Raw genomic sequence first — 20,251 nt, forward strand, 5'->3', positions numbered from 1 at the left:
CCTCGAGTCGCCAGGGTCCCCCGAGGCCACCGAGCCGCTGCGCTGGAGGTGTGACACTGATGAGCACAGAGGCCCCAGCCGAGCCGTCGGATAGGAACCTGCAGGGGCTTTGCCAGCCGGGGCACTTGAGCCTGGCGCGCAGGTGTCAGCACTGCCCTGGGGGAGCTGGCATTACCCACCCGGCTGGGCCGCCGGCCTGCATCCCCTGGAAGCAGCACTCCCCACTAAGGCACAGGAACACCAGAGCTGGGGAGGGAACCCAGGAGTCCTGGCTTCCAGCCCCCCTCCTCCGTTACCACGACACCCCACTCTCCCTCGGATCTCACAGAGCTGCGTCAGCCTGTTATTAACCCTTCCCGTGCCAGGGTTGGCCCTACCTGGCAGTGGACTTGGGAACCAATGGGGCTGGGTGTTGTCAATCCCTGCCCTGGAGAATAGACGGTCTGGGGCAGGGGGGCACCCCTGTTAGCCCCCGGGTCAGAGGGGGAAACTCCCCTCTCCAGTGGTGGTGCTACTGGTGTGGGAGATGGAGGAGGGGGCTCTTGCTGAGCTTGGGATGGGGTGAACCCCGCAGGCCCCCCCACAGCTTGCTTCATGGCTTCTCCCCGCTCCCTCCCCCAGGCTTGCCGTCTGCTGGATCGTCCCTCCTGTGTGATGCCGGGAGAGGCCCCAGGCTCAGGCCACTGAGAGCCCTGCCAGGGAGCGAGTGTGCCAATCGCCCGGCTGGCGCCATGGCCCGCCTCACCCACGCCCTCTGGAGCCTTTGCGTCACCGCCATCCTCGTCACCTCAGCCACACAAGGTAGGACGGGGGCTCCACAGCGGGTGGGGGAGTATGGTGGGAGAGGGGCTCTGGGGATCTCCAGGGCATGCCCGATCTCCAGCTGCACCAGGGACGCAGATAGACCCTGGGTTCCCCCAGGATCTGCAGCCTGCATTGCCTAGTGTCACCACTAGGGGCTGCTGAAAACCTGCCCCCCCCACCCCCCTGCAGTGCCATTGCCCAGCTGTGCAGATCCCCTCGGCCCCCACAGCCCCTGCCCTGGGCTCCCCCTCTCCCCAGCTCTGCTGGTGCCCCTCAATCCTGACCCGCAGCCCCCTGCTAGCCCAGCTCTGGTCTCCCCCCACCCCACAGCACCTCTGTAAGGAAGAGGCAGATGCAGTGAGGAAAATTCTCTTGTGATCCACGACTGGCACAATGGGGGCCCTGACCTCGGTCAGGGTCTGGGCAGCACCTAGGGTTGCCAACTTTCTAATAGCAGAAACCTGAACACCCTTGCCCCGCCCCCAACCCGCCCCTTCTCTGAGGCCTCGCCCCCTGCTCACTCCATTCCCCCCTCCCTTTGTCCCTCGCTCTCCCCTACCCTCACTCCCTCGCTCATTTGGGGTAGGGGGTTGAGGTGCGGGCTCTGGCTGGGGGGGCGGGCTCCGGGGTGGGGCCAGAAATGAGGGGTTCAGGGGACGTGAGGGGGCTCCGGGCTGGGGCAGGGGGTTGGGGCGTGGAAGGGGGTGAGGGTTGCAGGCTCCGGGCTTACCTCAGGGGGCTCCCTGGAAGTGGCGACATGTCCCTGGGCAGCTGGGCGGAGGCATGGCCAAGCGGCTCTGCGCGCTGCCTCCGCCCGCAGGCACCGCCCCTGCAGCTCCCATTGGCTGCAGTTCCCAGTCGGGGTCTGGGCAGCGCCTGGCACAAGGGGGCCCTGATCTCATTCACCACCCACAGTACCCTCCAAGTTGTTACCATGAGTCCCTGGCTGGTGTCTCTGACTCCTTGCTGTTCAGACAGCGCCCTGCTCGCTAAGGGTCAGTTATTACCATTAAGCACTTGTGCCTGCATTGCCCACACTCTGCTCAAGGGCGATCTGGGGGCACTGGATTCCCTATGCAGGTGGGTCCTGCTGTCCAGCTGTTAACCCTTCGGGGTGCAGCTGAGCAGAGGGAGAGCTGGCGGGAAGTCAGAGGGGGCATCTTTGGGGGGCTCCCATGGGGGGCTTGAGATCCCCAGATGCTGCCATCCCGTGTTGTTCCTTTGCTCTACTCCTCCATCCCCCCCTTTCCGGCTGGCACCCCATGAGGCACTTGCCCAGGCCTGCCGCAGCAGGAGCTCTGGGCAGGGTGTCCGAAGGGGAGCAGGGCGCCAGGCCAGGAGACTTCAAAGAGGGAACGGGGAGGGGCACATGGTCGGGGTGTTTAGCAAAGGGAGCTGAATGCAGGAGTGCTGGGGGCGGGGTATATGGGGGAGGGGAGAGCGATGACAGGCTGCAGCCCAATGTCGGTTACACCTGGCTCAGGGGAGAGCAAGAGCTGGGTTTGGTGGAGTTACTCCAGTTTTACACCCAGGTCTAACTGAGAGCAGGATCTGGGCTTAGTGGAGTTACTCTGGATTTACACCCCAGGGGAGCTTCAATTCGGCTCTATCCCTGAGGCTCCGAGGTTCCTGGGTGACATTAATGAGAGCCACCAGGTCTGGTGGTCGGGTGAGTCAGCAGAGCAGCTCTGTGAAGGCAGTCCAGCCTCAGTCACACTGACTGCCGGCTATGAAATCAGGGTAGTGGGGGATGAATCTGTGCTCAGAAGAGCGAAACAGGGAGCCCTGGGGCCCCAATGCAGGTGGGGCAAGGGGTAGACATGGGACAGGTCACCAGATAGAAACATTCCCTTGCTCTAGATGGTGGCTCAGGTTCTGGTGGTGTGTAGTGGATAGAGGGGTGGGAGTCAGGACTCCTGGGTTGTATCCCTGGCTCTTCCACTGTCTTGCTGTGTGACACTGGGCAAATCATTTCCATGCTCTGTGCCTCAGTTTCCCCTCCTCTTTAGTTTGGAGTAGAGACTATCTCTTGCTGTCACTGGGGGAAACCATGTTACGGGAGCAGGTGGGGGGCTTGTTAAGAGGACACAGCAGAGCTGGAAGTGCATGGAAGGGGTTGAGTGCGCTTTGCACGGGACCCTTTGCACAGACTTACGGCTGCCTCGTCTCACCCCACCCCACCCCATGGGTAGCGTTGTCATGGTCCCCACACTGTGGGGTGGCAAGTGGGGGGTGGGGGAGATTCCTGTTTAATCTGATCATCTCAGCACTATCTGCTTCTAAAGTTAGATCCAGGAAGAGACGGCAGGGGAGGGGAGGAGGGTTTAAAACTAGGACTCTACTGTGAGTGAGGGGGGCTGGGCCCCAAGGCTTGGCTTGCCCCCAGCCCCACGGGAGAGAAAAGGCAGAACATGAGGCGGATTGGACTGATCCACCACTAAGGGGCGCCATTCTGGGGATTGAGCTAAGTCATCAGTATCACAACTGCAGAGGACATGGTCGTACATACCACATGCCATTGTGTGTTCCTGTATCCCAGGGGCAAAGTACGTCTCAGATATTATTATTATTCCCAATTCAACCAGAATCACTGGAGAATCCCCACTGACTGGGGGCCGTGTAGGGCATATGACACAGAGTTGAGTGGTTCAGATTGTGCCCACCAGAGGGCAGTGTTGTGGAGACACAAATGCATGCTCCCTAACCCTTACAAGACCGTGGACACACAGCCCAAGGCACACCCATGCACAAGAACATACACATAAGTACACACACACTCATATCCAGGCAAATGGACACACACGCATGCATGCACAGACAGTTGCACACACAAATGGACAATTGCACACAGAAACACACCCATTTGCACACACAAACATGCATGCGCACACACACAAACACACTTGCACACACAAACACACACTTTGCCCACAAAAACACATGCTCCCCCACCCCCACATCAAACACTCACATAAAGACCCGCTCACACGCACCAGTCCCCCACAATTCACCCAGCCTGTCCCCCCTCCCCCTTTCTCCCCTGTCAGGTCCTGTGCTCACCACAGGGGCCCGTGCCAGAGACGGCTCCATTCTCCACTCCCCTTTGAGGGGTAGCTGCGAAGGTCGGGGGGAGCATGAACAAATCTCCCATAATGCACCTGCCATCCCTTTAATCACCTCCCTGGCTCTGTGTCCTGCAGCTCCTGCTTCAGTCCCTGGCTCCTGGCGTTTCAAGCCCCGGCCTCGCGCTCAGCAGCCAGGCACCTTTGTGCTGTTCAAAGCCGCCAACAAGGAGAGACGGGGGGGGCTCCCACCATGGCCCATTGTCTGACTGCCCTGTCCCCCGCCCCGCTCCTCAGGATGCTGCAGGGCCTGACGCCCGGACCCATCCTCCACCAGTGCCATAAAAGGGCTGCACGTGGCCCCCGAGAATCCCCCCCCCGGTTTGGAAATGGTGTAAGGGCCCTGCACCTGTCCTGCCCCCAGACGCTGGCATTGGGGGTGGATCAGGGGTGTGGCCGGGACACCCTGGGCTGTGGCTATTATCTGCCCCAGGGACAGAGCCCTTAGGTACAGTAGCACTGGGAATTTCTGCCTCGGGCTTCAGGAAATGGGATGGGGGCAGTTATGGGGACACATGGCAGGGACTGCAGATGACAGCGTTTGGGACGGAGGTTGTTCCAGGATCCCCACCAGGGGAGGTGGCTGGGGTGTAATACACTAGCTAAATACACTGTGCTCCCTCCCCATAAGGGCAGCGGCTGGTCCACATAGGGGATAACAACCTCCTTCAGCTGCCAGCTAACGAAGCAGTTCTTTTAGCTCACATGGTAGGAGCTCATATGCTTTTAATGCTGGAGGTCTCAGGTTCAAACCCCTCCATCCCCCTCCCTGTCTGCCCATATTGGACAGGGGACAAATCCTAATGTGTGAACGTCCCCCATGACAGGAATGGCCAGAACAATGTGGGGAATCTCAGGCCAACCAGCGCCTCCTGGTGGTGGGTCTGGAACCAGCAGCAGCCAGGGCTCCCCAAAGGCCTGGCAGAAGGTGGCTGGTCTCCTTGGTTTTCTCCCTGTACCACTGCCAGGGCATGAGCTGCCAGCCGGCCTGCCAGCCCAGCTGCACCAACCTGGAGGGAGGGGGCCCCCCGCTGTGTACCGCCTCTGCCCTTCCCCTTCTCTGTTCACAGCACTGTGTGGCAGCAGGACACCTGGGTTGTGTCTGCAGCTCTGGGAGGGGAGTCTAGTGGTTAGAGCGCATGCTGACTCTTAGACCTCCCTTCACCCCCCTCTCTGCTTCTGCCCCACCTGTGTATGTGGCGGGGGGGGGGGATTACATAGGCAGCAGAGCAGCCATGTTGGTAGCCAGTCCCCACCTTCTCTTTGGGGGCACAGCCCACCCCTTCCTCAGGGAGCCTCCCACTCCGCACCCCCAGCAGGACTTGAACCCACAGCCTACAGCTCTGGAAAGGAAACACTCTCCCCTAGCAGCCAGTGGAGGCAGTGCCAGGCGCTGCCTCCAGGGGGCAGATGCTGCTGAAAGGGGACAGCCGCATGTGTCTGTGCAGCCCGCCGCCCCTTGAGGCAGCGCCCCCTGGTGCGCGCATCAGGCATTGCATCTGCTTCTGCCTGCCCGTTCTGTTCCATTGGCCTTAATGCAACCAGGCCGTGGTCCCACTGGGGAGATGAGCCCTGGAGAGACCCACAGCCTACCTCAGGGTCACACGGCAAGTTAGTGTAAAGCCGGGAACAGAACACAGGCCCCAAGCTGCCCCCAACCCCTCGCTCTAACCCCTAGACCCCACTCCCCTCCCAGAGCCGGGGATGGAACCAGGACTCCTGGTTTCCCCTTTAAAATCCCTCTGGGTGGTTTTAATTCTCGTCTCTCCTCCCGGCTGGTCCTTGTGACATGGGAGATGGGGGGGGTGGGAATTCGGAGGGATTGCAGGGAATTTGCTCAGCACATTGGCGAGACTGTCAGCTCAGCCGCTGCCTGGAAAGTGGGTCACGGGCGGTGCGGGGAGCTGAGCGCGTGGTGAGAGACGTCTGGATCTGGGCAAAACATCCAGCCACACGTGAGCCTTAAAATGCAGCCCTGGGGCAAGGGACCAGATTCCCTCCATGAGGGGCCTGATCCTGTGTCTTCATGTGGGCAGCTACAACCCCCTCCCTCAGCTGGGAAAGATAGAGGAGCTTTCTCTTATATTATATGGATTACGGTAGCGCCTACAAATCCTAACCGATACCAGGGCCCCCGTTGTGCCGGGTGCTGCACAGACACCCAAGAGACAGCCCCTGCCCCAAAGCCTAGCTAACCAAAGGGCAGGGGAAACTGAGGCACGGAGAGGGGCAGGGACTTGTCCAAGGTCACCCAGCAGGTCAGTGGCAGAGCCAGGAATGGAACCCAGGTTCCCACTCCAGTGCCCCACTCACTAGACCACACTGCTACCCAAACACTGGCACCGTCCTCAGCCTGTGAAGTCCTGGAAGGTGTTTCCATTTGGACTCCAGTTCATAGGAACTAGACTGGACCCCGAGTCCCTGCCTCCACCTGCTCTGACCACTAGACCCCTCTCCCCTCCCAGGGCTGGGAATGGAACCCAGGAGTCTGGGTTCCCGGTGCCATGATCTGGCTGCTCACTCCATGGGTGGGTGGGAAGGTGAATTACAGATGCCACCTGAGCTTCAGCAGGTGGGGAAATTGAGGCAGAGGATGGCAGGCGGGAGTGGGGAGGTGACCCACCCACGCCTCTAACCAACTCTTCCTGTCTCTCTTCCCCAGGTCTGAGCCGCGCTGGGCTGCCCTTTGGCCTGGTGCGGCGGGAACTGGCCTGCGAGGGCTACCCCATCGAGCTGCGTTGCCCAGGCAGTGACGTCATCATGGTGGAGAACGCCAACTACGGGCGCACAGACGACAAGATCTGTGATGCCGACCCCTTCCAGATGGAGAACGTGCAGTGCTACCTGCCTGACGCCTTCAAGATCATGTCCCAGAGGTGAGAGTGCCGTACCCACACCCATACGGCACCCCCGGGCGAAGGGGGGCCCTGTCTCTCCCTGGGTGCCAAGGTCTGTCACCTTGTGTCCACCCCAACCCCCCCCCCGCCTCCAGCAAGAGGAAGAATCACTTGTGTTTAACTGGGTGCCAGCTCCTGCCCCCCCAGCCTGTTAGCCCCCCAACCAGCTCCCCAGGTGCACCCCAATTCCCGAGCCCCTGTGACATCCAGCCCTCATCACTGGCTACCCCCGAAATCCCCACGGGGGCAGGGCACACGCCAGCTTGTTTGAGTCACCTGCCCCTCAGCGTTCCCTGCCCTCGCAGCCTGGAGATTGAGTGAGAGTGAAAACAAGCCGGTTTCCGAGCTGGGGACCAAGGGTGGGGGAGAGTAAAGGTTCCCTGGAGAACGAAACCAAGACATACGGTCTAGAGGCTGCACTTAACCTGAGCAGGCAAATCCGCTGTCATCTGTCTGTCTATCCCCATCCACCCCATCTATCTATCTATCTATCTATCTATCTATCTATCTATTCCCACACACACCCTCTATCTATCTATCTATCTCCACACACACCCTCTATCTATCTATCTATGTATCTATTCCCACACACCCCCTCTATCTATCTATCTATCTATCTATCTATCTATCTATCTATCTCCACACACCCCATCTATCTATCTATCTATCTATCTATCTATCTATCTATCTATCTCTCTATCTATTCCCACACACACCCTCTATCTATCTATCTATCTCCACACACCCCCTCTATCTATCTATCTATGTATCTATTCCCACACACCCCCTCTATCTATCTATCTATCTATCTATCTATCTCCACACACCCCATCTATCTATCTATCCCCACACACCCCCTCTATCTATCTATCTATCTATATATCTATCCCCACACACACCCTCTATCTATCTATCTACCTATCCCTATCCACCCCTTCTATCTATCTATGTATCTATCTATCTATCTATCTATCCCCACATACCCCCTCTATCTATCTATCTATCTATCTATCTATCTACCTATCTATCCCCATCCACCCCTTCTATCTATCTATCTATCTATCTATCTATCTATCCCCACACACCTCCTGGATGGGGCTGGTGGAGGAAGCCTGTGGCAGCCCTGTGGCATGGCTCCCCATGCCAGGTCCATATGGCATCTGCCAGGGAGGGTTGCAGGCATTCCACATAACCCCATGCTGTGCACGTCAGTAGCCAAGGGGCTGTGTGGGAGGGGGTGCTCCAAGGCAGGCTGTGCTGGGGGGGGGAGACTGGGCGGCCGTGAGATCTGAGGGTGAGTGCTAGGGGTGGGTGGAGTCCAGCAGAAGAAAGGGCAGACAGGCAGGCACTGGGCGGGCACAGGCAGCATGTGGTCTGAGGGCACATTCCGATTACCAGCGTTTCTGGCTTTTCCAAAGAGTGTTTCCTTCCTGGGTACCGTGTGCCCAGTTCCTGGAACCAGCGCTCAGCTGTGTCCTCTCTCCCTGCACCACTGCCCCTCCCCTGGCAGGCCTTGTCCCCGCTCCCCCCACACCCCCAGCCTGGGACAGCCACAGTCTGGCACAGCTACCTCCCCAGTCTGGCAATGCCCCCGCATCTGGCACAGCTCCCCCTCTCCTGCCCCAGCCTGGCGCTGTCCCCCCACAGCCTGGCACAGCTTTCCCTGCACCTGGCTCTGTCCCCCCCCCACACACACACAGCCTGGCACAGCCCAGTGGAGAATGGCTACCTGGCTGGCAGAGGGAGGACCCATCTCTGCAACAGTGAGACATCCACAGAGGTTGGGGAAGCGGGGTCTAGTGGTCAAAGCGGCGGGGGGTGGCTGGGAGTCAGGACTCCTGTGTTCTATCCCTGGTTCTGGAAGGAAGTAGGTGTCACAGTGTCTGGAGCAGCTAACGACTGCGGGGTGCCAACCTCGGGGCAGACTGTTGCAAACAGGGCAAATCCCTCAAGCTGGTGGTGTGTTATATAATGAGATTTCACCCAGCCAGTAACTTCTGGATCAGTCGCAGACAGTCCCTTAGCCTCTCCCCTCTATCCTGCCACCCAGACACACGGGACTTAGTGACAAATGGTCACTCGCACCAAAAATCACACCACGCTCAGGTTGCTTCCAGCCCTAAGAGACCGGTCACTGACCCCAGATTGTTGGTACTCTAGATCCTACACCAAAGACAGCACCTGTAGCCAGGCCTGGACCAAACTAGCTAAAGGTTTATTAACTAGGGAGAAGAAATCTGAGTTAGTGACAGAGTAAAGCAAGCGAACATACACACCCCAGTGAGTTACCAGCTAGCTCTGAAGAGTTGTCGTGATCTGTCAATTCGACGCGTCTCTCAGGGCAGCCCCTGGGGCTCTCTGGCTTCAGTTTGCTTTCTCTGCCCCCCGAGTTCAAACAGCCAAAGAGATGGAAGATTTTCCCGTAGCTTTGCTTTAGTTCCTTCATTCAGATCCAACCAGCATTTCCCAGGTGCCATGAACCCACCCTTTGTCCTGCAATGGTCCTTGATGGCCCATCTGATCTGGCTGGATGGGTGGCAGACCAAGGCAAACATTTCCACCGTTATAAAGCAAAGTCAGGACTCCTGGGTTCTATCCCTGGCTCTGGGAGAGGGTGGTGCCTAGTGGTTAGAGCAGAGGGTGGCTGGGAGTCAGGACTCCTGGCTTCAATTCCCACCATTGGGCTTGTGAGCCAAACTCCCAGAAGCCCTTGCAGCAGGGAACAGGAGCCTTGCAGGGTGGGGTGGGTGGAGAGATCACCACCTTCCTCCTGGCAATGCCACCAACCCTCCCCATCCCTGCTGCCAGGGAACTCCTACAACCCCCCCCATGCCCGCCTCCCCCCGATCCCTCCCTCGTTAGCTCCTGCCACCTGCTCTCCCTGGCAAGGCTGATGCAATCGGAGAAGGGGTGGACGGGACTGTTCCCCGGGGCCATCAGCTGCTAGAGCAACCTGGGCTCATGTCCCCGGGACCCAGGCAGGGCTCCCCCAGGGCAGGGCAGCTGCCACCTCATTAGCCAAGGCTGTTTGCCAGAGATGGGCAGGGAAGGGAGGGGGGCCCTCTCCAGGCTGCCACCACCTGCTCCCCCAGCTGGTTGGCACCAGGCAGCTCCCAAATCCGCCCTGCCCTCTGGGGCACCCTGGCTCCAGTCTTGGCTAGGGCTGAGTGAATTTCATGGGGGTCAGGGTGTGGGAGCAGGACTCCTGGGTTCTATCCCCAGCTCTGGGAGGGGAATGGGGTCTGGTGGTTAGTTCAGCGGGGCTGGGTCCCACACTCTTGCTGTGGCAGTCACAGGAGACTTTGAACCCCTTTCTTCTGTACCCCCCCCACCATTTGATGCATCCTGCAAGGGGCTGGGCCAGATGTTCGTTCATTTCCACTTTCTCCCCACTTCTTTCCTCTCCCTTCCATTAGTGCTCCCCCTTGGCCTCTGAGTTTGTCTGTCCTCAGCTATGACCTGGGGATGGGGAACAGAGACCCCACCCCCACCCTGGCATAGGCAGGTCAGGGGTTCAGCAGTCTGGGGCCAAGGCTGCGGAGGGGGGATGAGTGGAGCAATGTCGCCCCCTCGTGCCCAGTCTCTGCAATTACAACCGCATGCTCTTGACTCCCAGCTGGGGGAGCGACTCCGGGGGCTCAGTTCCAGCTGCCTCTGGACTCTGCTCACGCCTAAACACTGACCCCTCCCCCGAGGCCTCCCCCTCCCCCCCTCAGGGCTCTATCTTGGACCTGGGACATCAGATTGGCCAGGACACCGGGGTTCTTTCATCTTTGACACCAGAGGTACCCTCAGGTTAACATCTTGTCAGAGAACTCCCAGGAATCACCCCCCCCAAGGAATCTGCATCCTGGGGCTCGGGCACCAGGAGTCACCCCCCAACCCCTCCGAGGGGTCCATTCCCTGGGGCACAGGCACTATGGGGAGGAGGGAGTGGGTCATTCCAGCATCTTCTCCCTCCCACTGGGAGAGCAGAGGGAGTCTTTGAATCCTACTTAGTTTTACTGGGTGACTCCCCCGGCCCCTCCCTGCTCCCCCTTTGGGGGCTGCTCGCTGGGTCCCCTGGGGCAGAGCCCTCTTGACTGAGTCCCAGGGGAGTCCCAAACAGCCATGATCTTAGAATCCCCAAAAGGAAACATGTTACCTGTTACCCTGCAGGACTCCCTGCCACAGGAGGCAGCGCAGCCAAGGATGGGTGGGCCTGAAGGAGGGCTCCCTAATTCCCCCCTTCTCTCTTTATACCCCTCCTCTTGCCATCCCACCTGTCCCACCATACCCCCTCCCGCTTGCCTCATTCGTTCTTACATCCATTCCTTCTTTCACGCCCTGCTCTTCTTTCTTTCTTTTGTTCTTTCTGTTTCTTTCTTCCCTTCTGGCTTCCTTTCATGCTGTTCTTCTTTCTCTCTCCCTTCCTTGCTTTGTTCTCTCCCACTTTCTCTGCGGTTCTAACTGTGGGACTGAGCCGGAGAGGCTGTTAAAGATGAAATACCATCAGGGAAGCAGGTCTTCCTGGATATTTATTACTCAGCCTCGGCTCGGATACAATAATGAGCAGAACAATGAGGGGCCCCCAGCCTGGGGTTCTCAGCCCCCCAGGAAACCCCCTCCCCAGAGCTAATGTGGTTTGGGCAATTATCCTGCAGTGCTTGGTGGGGAAAATACCCCCAAGCCAAACCTCCTCCTCACCCACACCCGGCCTGCCACAGAGACAGGATTGTATCTGGCAGCGGGGTGGTGAGAACCCACAACCCCTGAGTGTGTGGGGGATGCATGGGGGGAGGGGGTGTAGATTGGGCTGTGCTGACATGGTCGTGCGGAAATGGGGGTTTGTCCATGGAGGGGGGTGCAGGTGTGTGGGAGGGCATGTGCGGGGGGGTGGAGCTATATGTAGTAAGCGTGGCGGGGGGTGAATCTGCACACACAGGAATGAGTAGGTGGGGGTGGGGGTTGTGTGTCTGGAACACAGGACTCACCTTCCCAATGGGCCCATCTACCCTGGTCTCCCGGCTCCAGCCACTCACACCAGCTGCTTCAGAGGCTGGTGCAGGGAGCCCCCTAGAGGGAAGAGATGGAATAACAAGCCTAGAGGGGGCCCTTTACCCCTTCGATCAGTGCCTGGGGTTCTAGCCCTGATTTCACGTTTTTTCTCCTCCCTGGGATGCTCTGGTGACCCAGCCATGCCCGACCTGTCCTGCTGCATTTTTGGCCCCGTCTCATTCTGTGGCAGTGGGTGCCACAGGCCAATTCTGCACCCTATCTAAAGCAGTCCCTTCTTTCAGCCTGGTCGTGGGTGCCCTGGGCCCCGTGTTCTGATCAGGGCCCAGCAGAGGGAATAGTTTTTACTCTGGGCTCAGGCTGAGATACTCAGTGGGAGGGGGCGAAAGGCAAGACAGCCCTGGGGATTGTCTGCCCTGGATTGAGACACCACAGAGACCTCCAGCCGGGCAGACGTACATCACACCTTGCCGTTGGCGCTTGTTCGGTGCCATCTCCCCCTTTCACAGCTGCGGAAACCGAGACACTGGAACGGGAATGGGTTTCTGCATGGCGACTCTGTGTCAGGGCTGGGAATAGAACCGAGGTGTCCTGATCCCCAGCGACCTCAGCCCCCCTCTAACTCCTAGGCACCACTCCCCTGAGATGGGAATAGAACCCAGGTGTCCTGACCCCAATCCCCTGCTCTAACGCCTAAGCACCACTCCCCTGAGCTGGGAATAGAACCCAGGTGTCCTGACCCCCAGCCCTCCTCACTGTAACCCCTAGGCACCACCCCCCTGAGCTGGGACTAGAACCCAGGTGTCCTGACCCCCAGCCCTCCCCACTGTAACCCCTAGGCACCACTCCCCTGAGCTAGGAATAGAACCCAGGTGTCCTGACCCCCAGTCCTCCCCACTGTAACCCCTAGGCACTACTCCCCTGAGCTGAGAATAGAACTCAGGTGTCATGACCCCAACCCCCCAGCTCTAACTCCTAGGCACCTTTCCCTAGACGTAGGAATAGAACCCAGGTGTCCTGACCCCCAGCCCTTCCCGCCCCCCCACTGTAATCCTAGGCACCACTCCCCTGAGCTGGGACTAGAACCCAGGTGTCCAGACTCCCAGTCTGAGGCTTAAATGTGCTGCCTTTAGGACAAGATGTAAAACCAAGGCCCTGAGCCCCTAAAGGTAACTGAAGGCTTCCCCCCAACCCCCCGTGCTTTCCCCATGTGTCTCACAAAAGTCAGGGCATGAAGCCCATCTTCCTGGCCCCATCCCAAGGCCGGCCACCTCCTCGTTTCCTGACATGCCTCTCCTGCCCAGCCCTGCTCCTGTTTCAGCCAGGGTTCTGCACTGCCGTGACACACCCCAGAAGTGGCTGCATTTCGGCACCATTATGTAGCATCGCTACGGAACTGTCTTTAATTTAACGGCCCCCGGGCCTTCTCTCTCCCCCAGGTGCAATAACCGGACGCAGTGCGTGGTGGTGGCTGGATCGGACGCCTTCCCGGACCCCTGCCCCGGAACCTACAAGTACCTGGAGGTCCAGTATGACTGTGTCCCATACAGTGAGTCCCATTCTCATTGCTCTTTACAACCATGTCCGGGTCCGATTTGTTCGCTTCCCTCCTCGCTGTGAAAAACCTCCCACCCAAAGCAGGGGGAGACCCCCCCAGAAACGGCTCCCTGGTCCTTGGCGCTGGGGGGAGGACTTGTGGGGGGGAATGACTGGGGCCAGGGCTAAAGGATTTGGGTGCCTTGCTTTGGCTCTATCCTTTGGGGGAGAACATGCCACGGGGGGTGTGGGAAAGGGAGATGCTAATGGAGGAGATTCTCCGCCCCCTGCTGGCCCCAGTGTGGTGCTAGGGGGCTCTGTGCTGCAAGGAGAGGGTGGTTCTGTAGGGGGTGCGCCCCCCTCACAGTCAGTGCGGGCCCCAAGGAGTAATAGAGAAGCCAGCAAGCCCCGGGGTGCGGGAGGGGGCGGGGCGTATCACGTGCCTCGCCGCTGAGGCTGCTGGACACAGACAGACCCTGCGGTTCCCTCCGCCTCTCCAGCCGGCGCGGCTCAGCGTCACCCCTCGAGGTCGCCTCGCGTCCCAGCCACGCCTAAGGCTGCAGTACCCTGCCCATCCCAAGGGGGGTGCTGAGGAGCAAGGCTAGGATGGGGGCCTGCCCTGCTTGTTCCGGGGCCGGGGGGTTGGGTTGTGCCTGTCCCAGGAAGGGGCTGAGTGGGGAGAAGTGATTGGCGACCCACGTGTCCCCACGCGGTGGGAGGGGAGTGGGGTCGAGTGGTTAGACCAGCGGGGGAGGGTGGAAGTCAGGACTCAGGTGGGAAGGATCCTGGAGCTACATTGGAGGAGGGAGAGTCCTTCTGGGGCAGGTTTCAGGCAATGGGGGCCCCAGGGCTGGGCTGGGTTGGGGAACACCTGCCCTAGGCCAGAGCGGGGTGTGTGTGTGTGTGTACATGAGTGTGCTCCGCATGTGTATGCATGTGCTCCCTATGTGCTGTGCGTGTGGATGTGGGCACATGCGTGTCTGTGTGCGCACACGCGTGAACACGGGCGTGTGCTCTGCATGTGCACAGACCCCTCGGCCCCCACTCAGCTTCCCTTCCCAACACACACCCAGCGGGGTCTGAGCTGAGCGATCGGAGCCGCGGGTGTGTTGGAACCGGGCCAGGCTGACAATCCCCTACTCCTCTTGGGCTTGGGAAATTCCCTCCTGAGGACCAGGTCCTCCTGCGTGGAAACAGGAAGTGGGTTTCAGGGAACAAACAGGAAGTTGGGGTTGGAAAAAACAGGAAGCGGGTCTGGAAAAAACAGGAAGTCCCACCCTGGCAGGCTGAGCTGGCTCTGTGACAGCTCCCTGGCCACCAAGGGAGGCAGGTCTAGGGTTGCCAATTTTGGTTGGACATATTCCTGGAGGTTTCATCACATGACATAATCTTTAGTTGCAAATTGCACTTTGATTCCTGGAGACTCCAGGACAATCCTGGAGGGTTGGCAACCCCAGCCAGGTCCCAGCATAGAAAGCAATAGGAGGTGCTCTGCACCCCAAATCCTGCCTCTGTGGGTTGCTCAGCGCCTGCCCCCACTGGGTCCCGCAAACCAGAGGTACCTCAAAGGGATCCCGGGAGAGTGACCCCAACTCTGGAGTGCACGGTGGGATCTGTGCTCCAGCCCATCCATGACCCACTGGGGGTCAAAAGAGAAGGAACAGCGGGCGGTGGAGGTGGTGAGGGGAATGAAGCCAGCGCTGCTGTCTAAGGGGGCCGGTTTTGGGGCGCCTCTCTCCCTCTGGGTCTGCAGCAAACACCCCCTCTCCCCTCCCTGCCGCTTTGTGTAGCGTGAGCCACGGCATGTCATTTCCAGGGTCGGGGGCGTTGCTTCCTGTTGTTTGACCCTCTGTCTTTTTCCGGGGGGCTGGGCTGTGGGGGGAGGGGAGCCCTGGTAACACACCCTTTGGTTTCTCCTCGCAGACAGAGCCGGAGCCGAGAGGCGGGCGTCAGAGTCCAGCGCGTCCTCTTAACCGATTTAACTCCGATTCCTGTTCCTTTTCCTTTCAGCTCCGCAGTGGACGCGCCCAGACAACCACCCTCATCTCAGGCTATAACTGACTCTGCCCCGCAACAGCACAGGGGCACCCCGCTGAGACTGGGCTGAGATCTCAGACAGGCTGGGGTGCGAGCGGGATAGGGCTGGAGAGAGGGCTACGCAGGAAGGGTGGGGGGCCAGCACAAGGGGGGACGGATGGCAGGGAGGAGCGACGGAGCGTGGAGAGGAGAGAGCTGCAGAGATGGAGGGCTGGAAATCGGAGCCTGCTGGTCTCCGCTGATTTACCCCAGCTAAGGGCCTGGCCCTGAGGTCCCAGCTGAATGAGATTTCAAGCATATGCATGTACATGCACACACATGTACCACTGCACACATATGCAGGTGTATACACTGCACATGTGTGTACACTGCACATGTCTATTCACGGCACATACTCATGCAGACAGATGCACCTGCTTGTACATTGCACAGGTCAGTATCCTGCACACACACATGCACACAGATGCACACGCCTGCACATTGCACACATCTGTATCCTGCACACACACATGCACACAGATGCACACGCCTGTACATTGCACACATCTGTATCCTACACACACACATGTACACAGATGCACATGCCTGTACATTGCACACATCTGTATCCTGCACACATACATGCATACAGATGCACATTCCTGTACATTGCACATGTCTGTATCCTGCACACACACTTGCACCCAGATGCACACGCCTGCACATTGCACACATCTGTACACAGCACTCACGCATGCACCCAGATACACATCCGTGAATGTTGCCCATGCCCGCACTCACACCCGGTATCCAAGAGGCAGAGAATTCCTGTCCCTGCCTCCTCACCATGTGGCTGCCCGTGTCAGCTGGGCCAGATCCAAGCAGTTGTGATTTGGCGTAGGGTTTATCCCTTGCCCGTTTACACCAGCTGGGTCCCTCTGCCGCTCTTTGATTTCCATTCCCATCTGCCGCTCCTTCCTTGGGAGAAATGGAAATTCACAGGTCTCCCCCCCCACCCGCTCATGCAACACATTTCAAGGCAACATACGCGCTGCCCAAATGCTTGCCGGGTGGCATCGCTGCAGCGGATTGGCCACCCCTCTCCTCACATTTCAAGGCGCGGCTGTTCTCCTGGTGCTGGCTCGGTGCCCACCATCTGCTCTCCCCCGTGCTGCCACTCACCCAACAGCCAACGTCAGCAAGGGACAGGCGAGATTCAGGGCATGGGACTAGCAACGAGAGAAAGAGCGGGGGTGGAGACGGATTCGGAGCTCCACAACACTGGTATGATGGTGCTGAATCCGGATCTGGCTCTCAGTTACGCAGGGGTGTAAACCCGCAGTGGCTCCCTGGAAGTCCAGTTCTGCTCCCACCTTGGCCAGCATGGAAAGCAGGAGTTAGCGCCACCAAAACCAGAGTGTACATCCAGAATAACTCGGATGCCGCAAAATACTGCTCTCGCATACACCCAGGTGTAAAGCTGGAGTCACTGCCTGGAAGCCAGACTCTGATCCTAGTTACACCAGGGTGCAAAGCAAGAGTTAACTCCAGCCAAACCAGATTCAAACCAGAGTAACTCAGATGAAGCAAAATTCTGCTCTCGTTTACACCAAAGTGTAAATCTGACGTCACTCTCTGAAAAGCAGAGTCCCAAGAGGGGTAAACTGATGTAGCTCCATTGACTTTAATGGCTCTACGCTTGTTTACAGCAGCTGGGTATCTGCTTCTCCGGTTTCACTGACTCGGGGGTGTAAATCCAGAGCTACCTCACCATGGGTTTGGCAGGGCAGGACAGGGAGCGGCTTTCTCAGCTCCCGAGCCCCCTGGCTAGGGTCAGAGGCACCTTCTGGGCCTAGTGCTGAGGCAGAAACCAGTTGGGAATCACTGGGAAGTGGGCGTGTTGGCCCCAGGTTTTCCCATAGGGAAAGGAGCACGGCCAAGGCGGTGGGGCCGACCGAGGGATCTGGGGCAGAAGGGGCCAGATCCAGAGCTGGCGTAAAGCGATGCCACACCGTTGGCGTCGCTCATCTGCTCCATCCCTGCTCGGGAGGGTCCAGCCAGCCCAGGCCGGGGACCAGCCCATCCTGGAGTCCCCAGCACCAGGAGCTGAGACCCGGCTGTCAGAGGGGCCCCGGCGCCTGCTGCTCCCCACTGCGAGGGTGCAGCCCTCCCGGGTCAGATGCGGGGCCGGCAGCCTCCAACATGGGATAGGCGAGTCCCGGGGGGGGCGGACCCCAGGGTAGCCCAGCAGGGCGGGCACGTGGCTGGGATGTAAGAGATTCACAGCCAGGCCTTGAACCGGCTTCAGACCCCGCGCTGGAGGAAGAGGCAGCGGAGCCGCTCCTCCACCCTGACTAGCCCAGGGCTCAGGGATGCGCTAGACCCAGGGTCAAGCTGCTGCTGTGAATCGGGCCGAGCGGGGCCTCGGTCTCCCATCGGCCGAGTGATGCCTCGGCCATGGGGCTCTTGGCCCTTCTGGGAGCTCGCCCGAGGAACCGTCCCGACCAGGGTTTCATCAGAACCGAGCCGGGGCTCGTTTTGACCTCTCTGCATTTTTTAAATGGCGAGGGAGAGATTTGGGGGAAAGCTTTCAGCCAGCTCAGCTGCGTGTGCAGAGTTTGGGCCTCTGCCCGGCCCTGGCCGTAACACCGCGGGGGCCGGCATCGGCAGGAGAGCGGAGAAGGAGACAGCACAGGGCGGTGACCTCCGACTCCGGACTCCTGGGTCCTGTTCTCAGCTCCGAAAGGGGAGGGAGCCAGGGCTAGATCCCAGGAGGCCAAGCCCAAAGCTGGGCATTACCACGGCATTGTGGGAAGCAGCTGTGATTTCCCAAAGCTGCATGCCCAACACGTGCCCCCAACTCCCCACTGCTTAGCCGCAAGGTGGAGCGTGATGGGAGTCGTGCTAACGTGAAGCAGAGCATGATGGGAGTCACGCCAACCCTACCGGGCCTCATTCAGCCACCTCATTCACCACGAGAAAAGCGTGCTTCGTCCGGCGCCTCCTAACTCACAATGCAGACCACCCCCCTACCATGCAGCTCCTCCTCTCTCTCTGCACTCCATGCTGCCCCCTGCCCTCTGATTGTCCCTTCCTGCTCTCCCGAGGGGTGCCTCAGTGCTTTGGGGGTCAGGGCAGGGGTGCAGAAAGCGGGGAGATGGGGGAGGGGGGACGGAGGGTGCGTGTCAAACTCCCCGCTTTCTTCCTTTGCAGCGGCCTCCGTTCTAACCAAACGGCCTGTTTTCCTTCTTCAGGTGCCAATTGTCCTTGTGTTCATTGAATGCCTCTAATTTTGGTTGGGTCGTTTTGTTTGTTTGTTTTTCTTATCTATTTAATTTATTTTGGAGGGGGCAGGATTATAAAAATATAATTGTTATAACTGTGCAAATAGAAAAAAAACCCAACCCTTTTTCTCAGCCCTCCTCCCCCCCCCCCGTCTTTTATTTCCTGTCACATTGTTTCTTTCCCTTCCTTACCCCGGGATCTCGAGGGGGCGCCTCTGTTTTTTCCACAAGGGATTTGTTAGTCATTGACAGCAGCTGTGTATATTTCAGGCAAAGCCGGGGCTGCCTTTAGTCAGTTGGGTGAGCAGTTATTCACTGGTTTATTATTATAGCAATGCCTAGAGGCCTCAGCCAAGATCCAGGCTGCCCCATTGTGCCGGGTGCCGCACAGCCAGAGAAGGAGACAGCCCCCCCTGCCCCAAAGAGCTTCCTGAAGCAGCCAAGAAAAGGGGCACAGGGCCCGTTCTGATTCCCTTGCTCTGCCCCCCACCCCATACACACACAGACACCCCGCCCCGTTTACAGCATCACCAGCCCTGAACGGTCAAAAATCCAGTCCCCAAAAGCTTAGAAATCATTAGATTTTAAAACCAGAAGGAATCCTGGCTCTGCCTAGCTGCCGTCTGCTTCGGGAGCCTCTCCGTCTCCGGGGCTTGTTTCTGTGCAGCCACAAGGGCTACCCGTCGAGGGGCAGATCCTCCACTGGGGTTGGGCCATTCTGAGCTGTCGGGCCAGCCAACATGAATGGGGCTGCCCCAGAGCTCTTGAGAGCTACACCCCTTGAGCTAGAGAGGTCTCTGGCCTGGCCGTAACAGACTCAGCCCTCAGCAGAGCGGCACGGGGGACCCGTCACCCACAGCCAGCGCCTGTGTGTACCAGCCGACAATCTCGCCCCAAGCTTTAAGCCCCAAGTCTCATGCGGCTCCGTAGGCAGCAAGGCAGTTCACCCCCCCGACAACCCCCCTGACCCCACAGTGTCCCCAGAGCTGGGCACCGATTTGCCCCCCGCCCTGGCACAAACGCATGTGGCTGGAGATTTCTACCTGGCTGGTTTGCTATTTGCCGCTACAGCCTGTCTCGCTAAAGCCCTTGCTGAGCGGATTGTCGGATGTTAATTTCCGGCTGGAGCTGTTTTTTCTCCTTCCCAAGCACTATTTTTAACTCACTTCCCCCTGTATTTAATATCCCCCCCATCCCCTTTTCACAAGTTCACCAGCCTGGCACTACTGCTGCAGCAGGATGCTGAGGAGGCCAGGCTCAGGCCAGCAAGGCAGGGGGCAGGAGCAAGGCAGGGGGCCATCTCGCTCCGCACCGCCTTAGTCCCGTGCCCTTCCAGAGTCATCCTCCGTGCGGGAGTTCAGCCTGGCCGGCTGTGAGCGCCGCCCCACAGAACTCGCCGCCGCAGGCCTTTGCACTGGGGAGAACAGCCGACCCCAGAGCGTGACCGGTGAGGGGCAACGAGGGGGTGAGAGTCAGATGTTAGCACTGCTAGATTGTCAGTCTGTGCATCCCCATACACACCCCTCCATCCATCCATCCCCATACACACCCCTCCATCCATCCAGCCAGCCCCATACACACCCCTCCATCCATCCAT

General features: G+C 59.1%; 1 protein-coding gene across 7 annotated transcripts in view; it reads left to right on the forward strand.

Moving 5' to 3' along the window:
- ADGRL1 (adhesion G protein-coupled receptor L1) overlaps positions 1-20,251 on the forward strand; it is a 106,046-nt gene that overhangs the window by 46,258 nt on the left and 39,537 nt on the right. For all 7 annotated transcript variants that reach the window (XM_038378361.2, XM_038378364.2, XM_038378362.2 and 4 more), the window contains exons 2-4: positions 622-801; positions 6,589-6,802; positions 13,258-13,367. In XM_038378361.2, coding sequence (XP_038234289.1) covers positions 732-801; positions 6,589-6,802; positions 13,258-13,367 — 394 coding nt within the window. In that variant the 5' untranslated portion in view covers positions 622-731. The remainder of the gene's footprint in view (positions 1-621; positions 802-6,588; positions 6,803-13,257; positions 13,368-20,251) is intronic.

The sequence above is a fragment of the Dermochelys coriacea genome, chromosome 20 (assembly GCF_009764565.3).
Source record: "Dermochelys coriacea isolate rDerCor1 chromosome 20, rDerCor1.pri.v4, whole genome shotgun sequence".
NCBI lineage: Eukaryota > Metazoa > Chordata > Testudines > Dermochelyidae > Dermochelys > Dermochelys coriacea.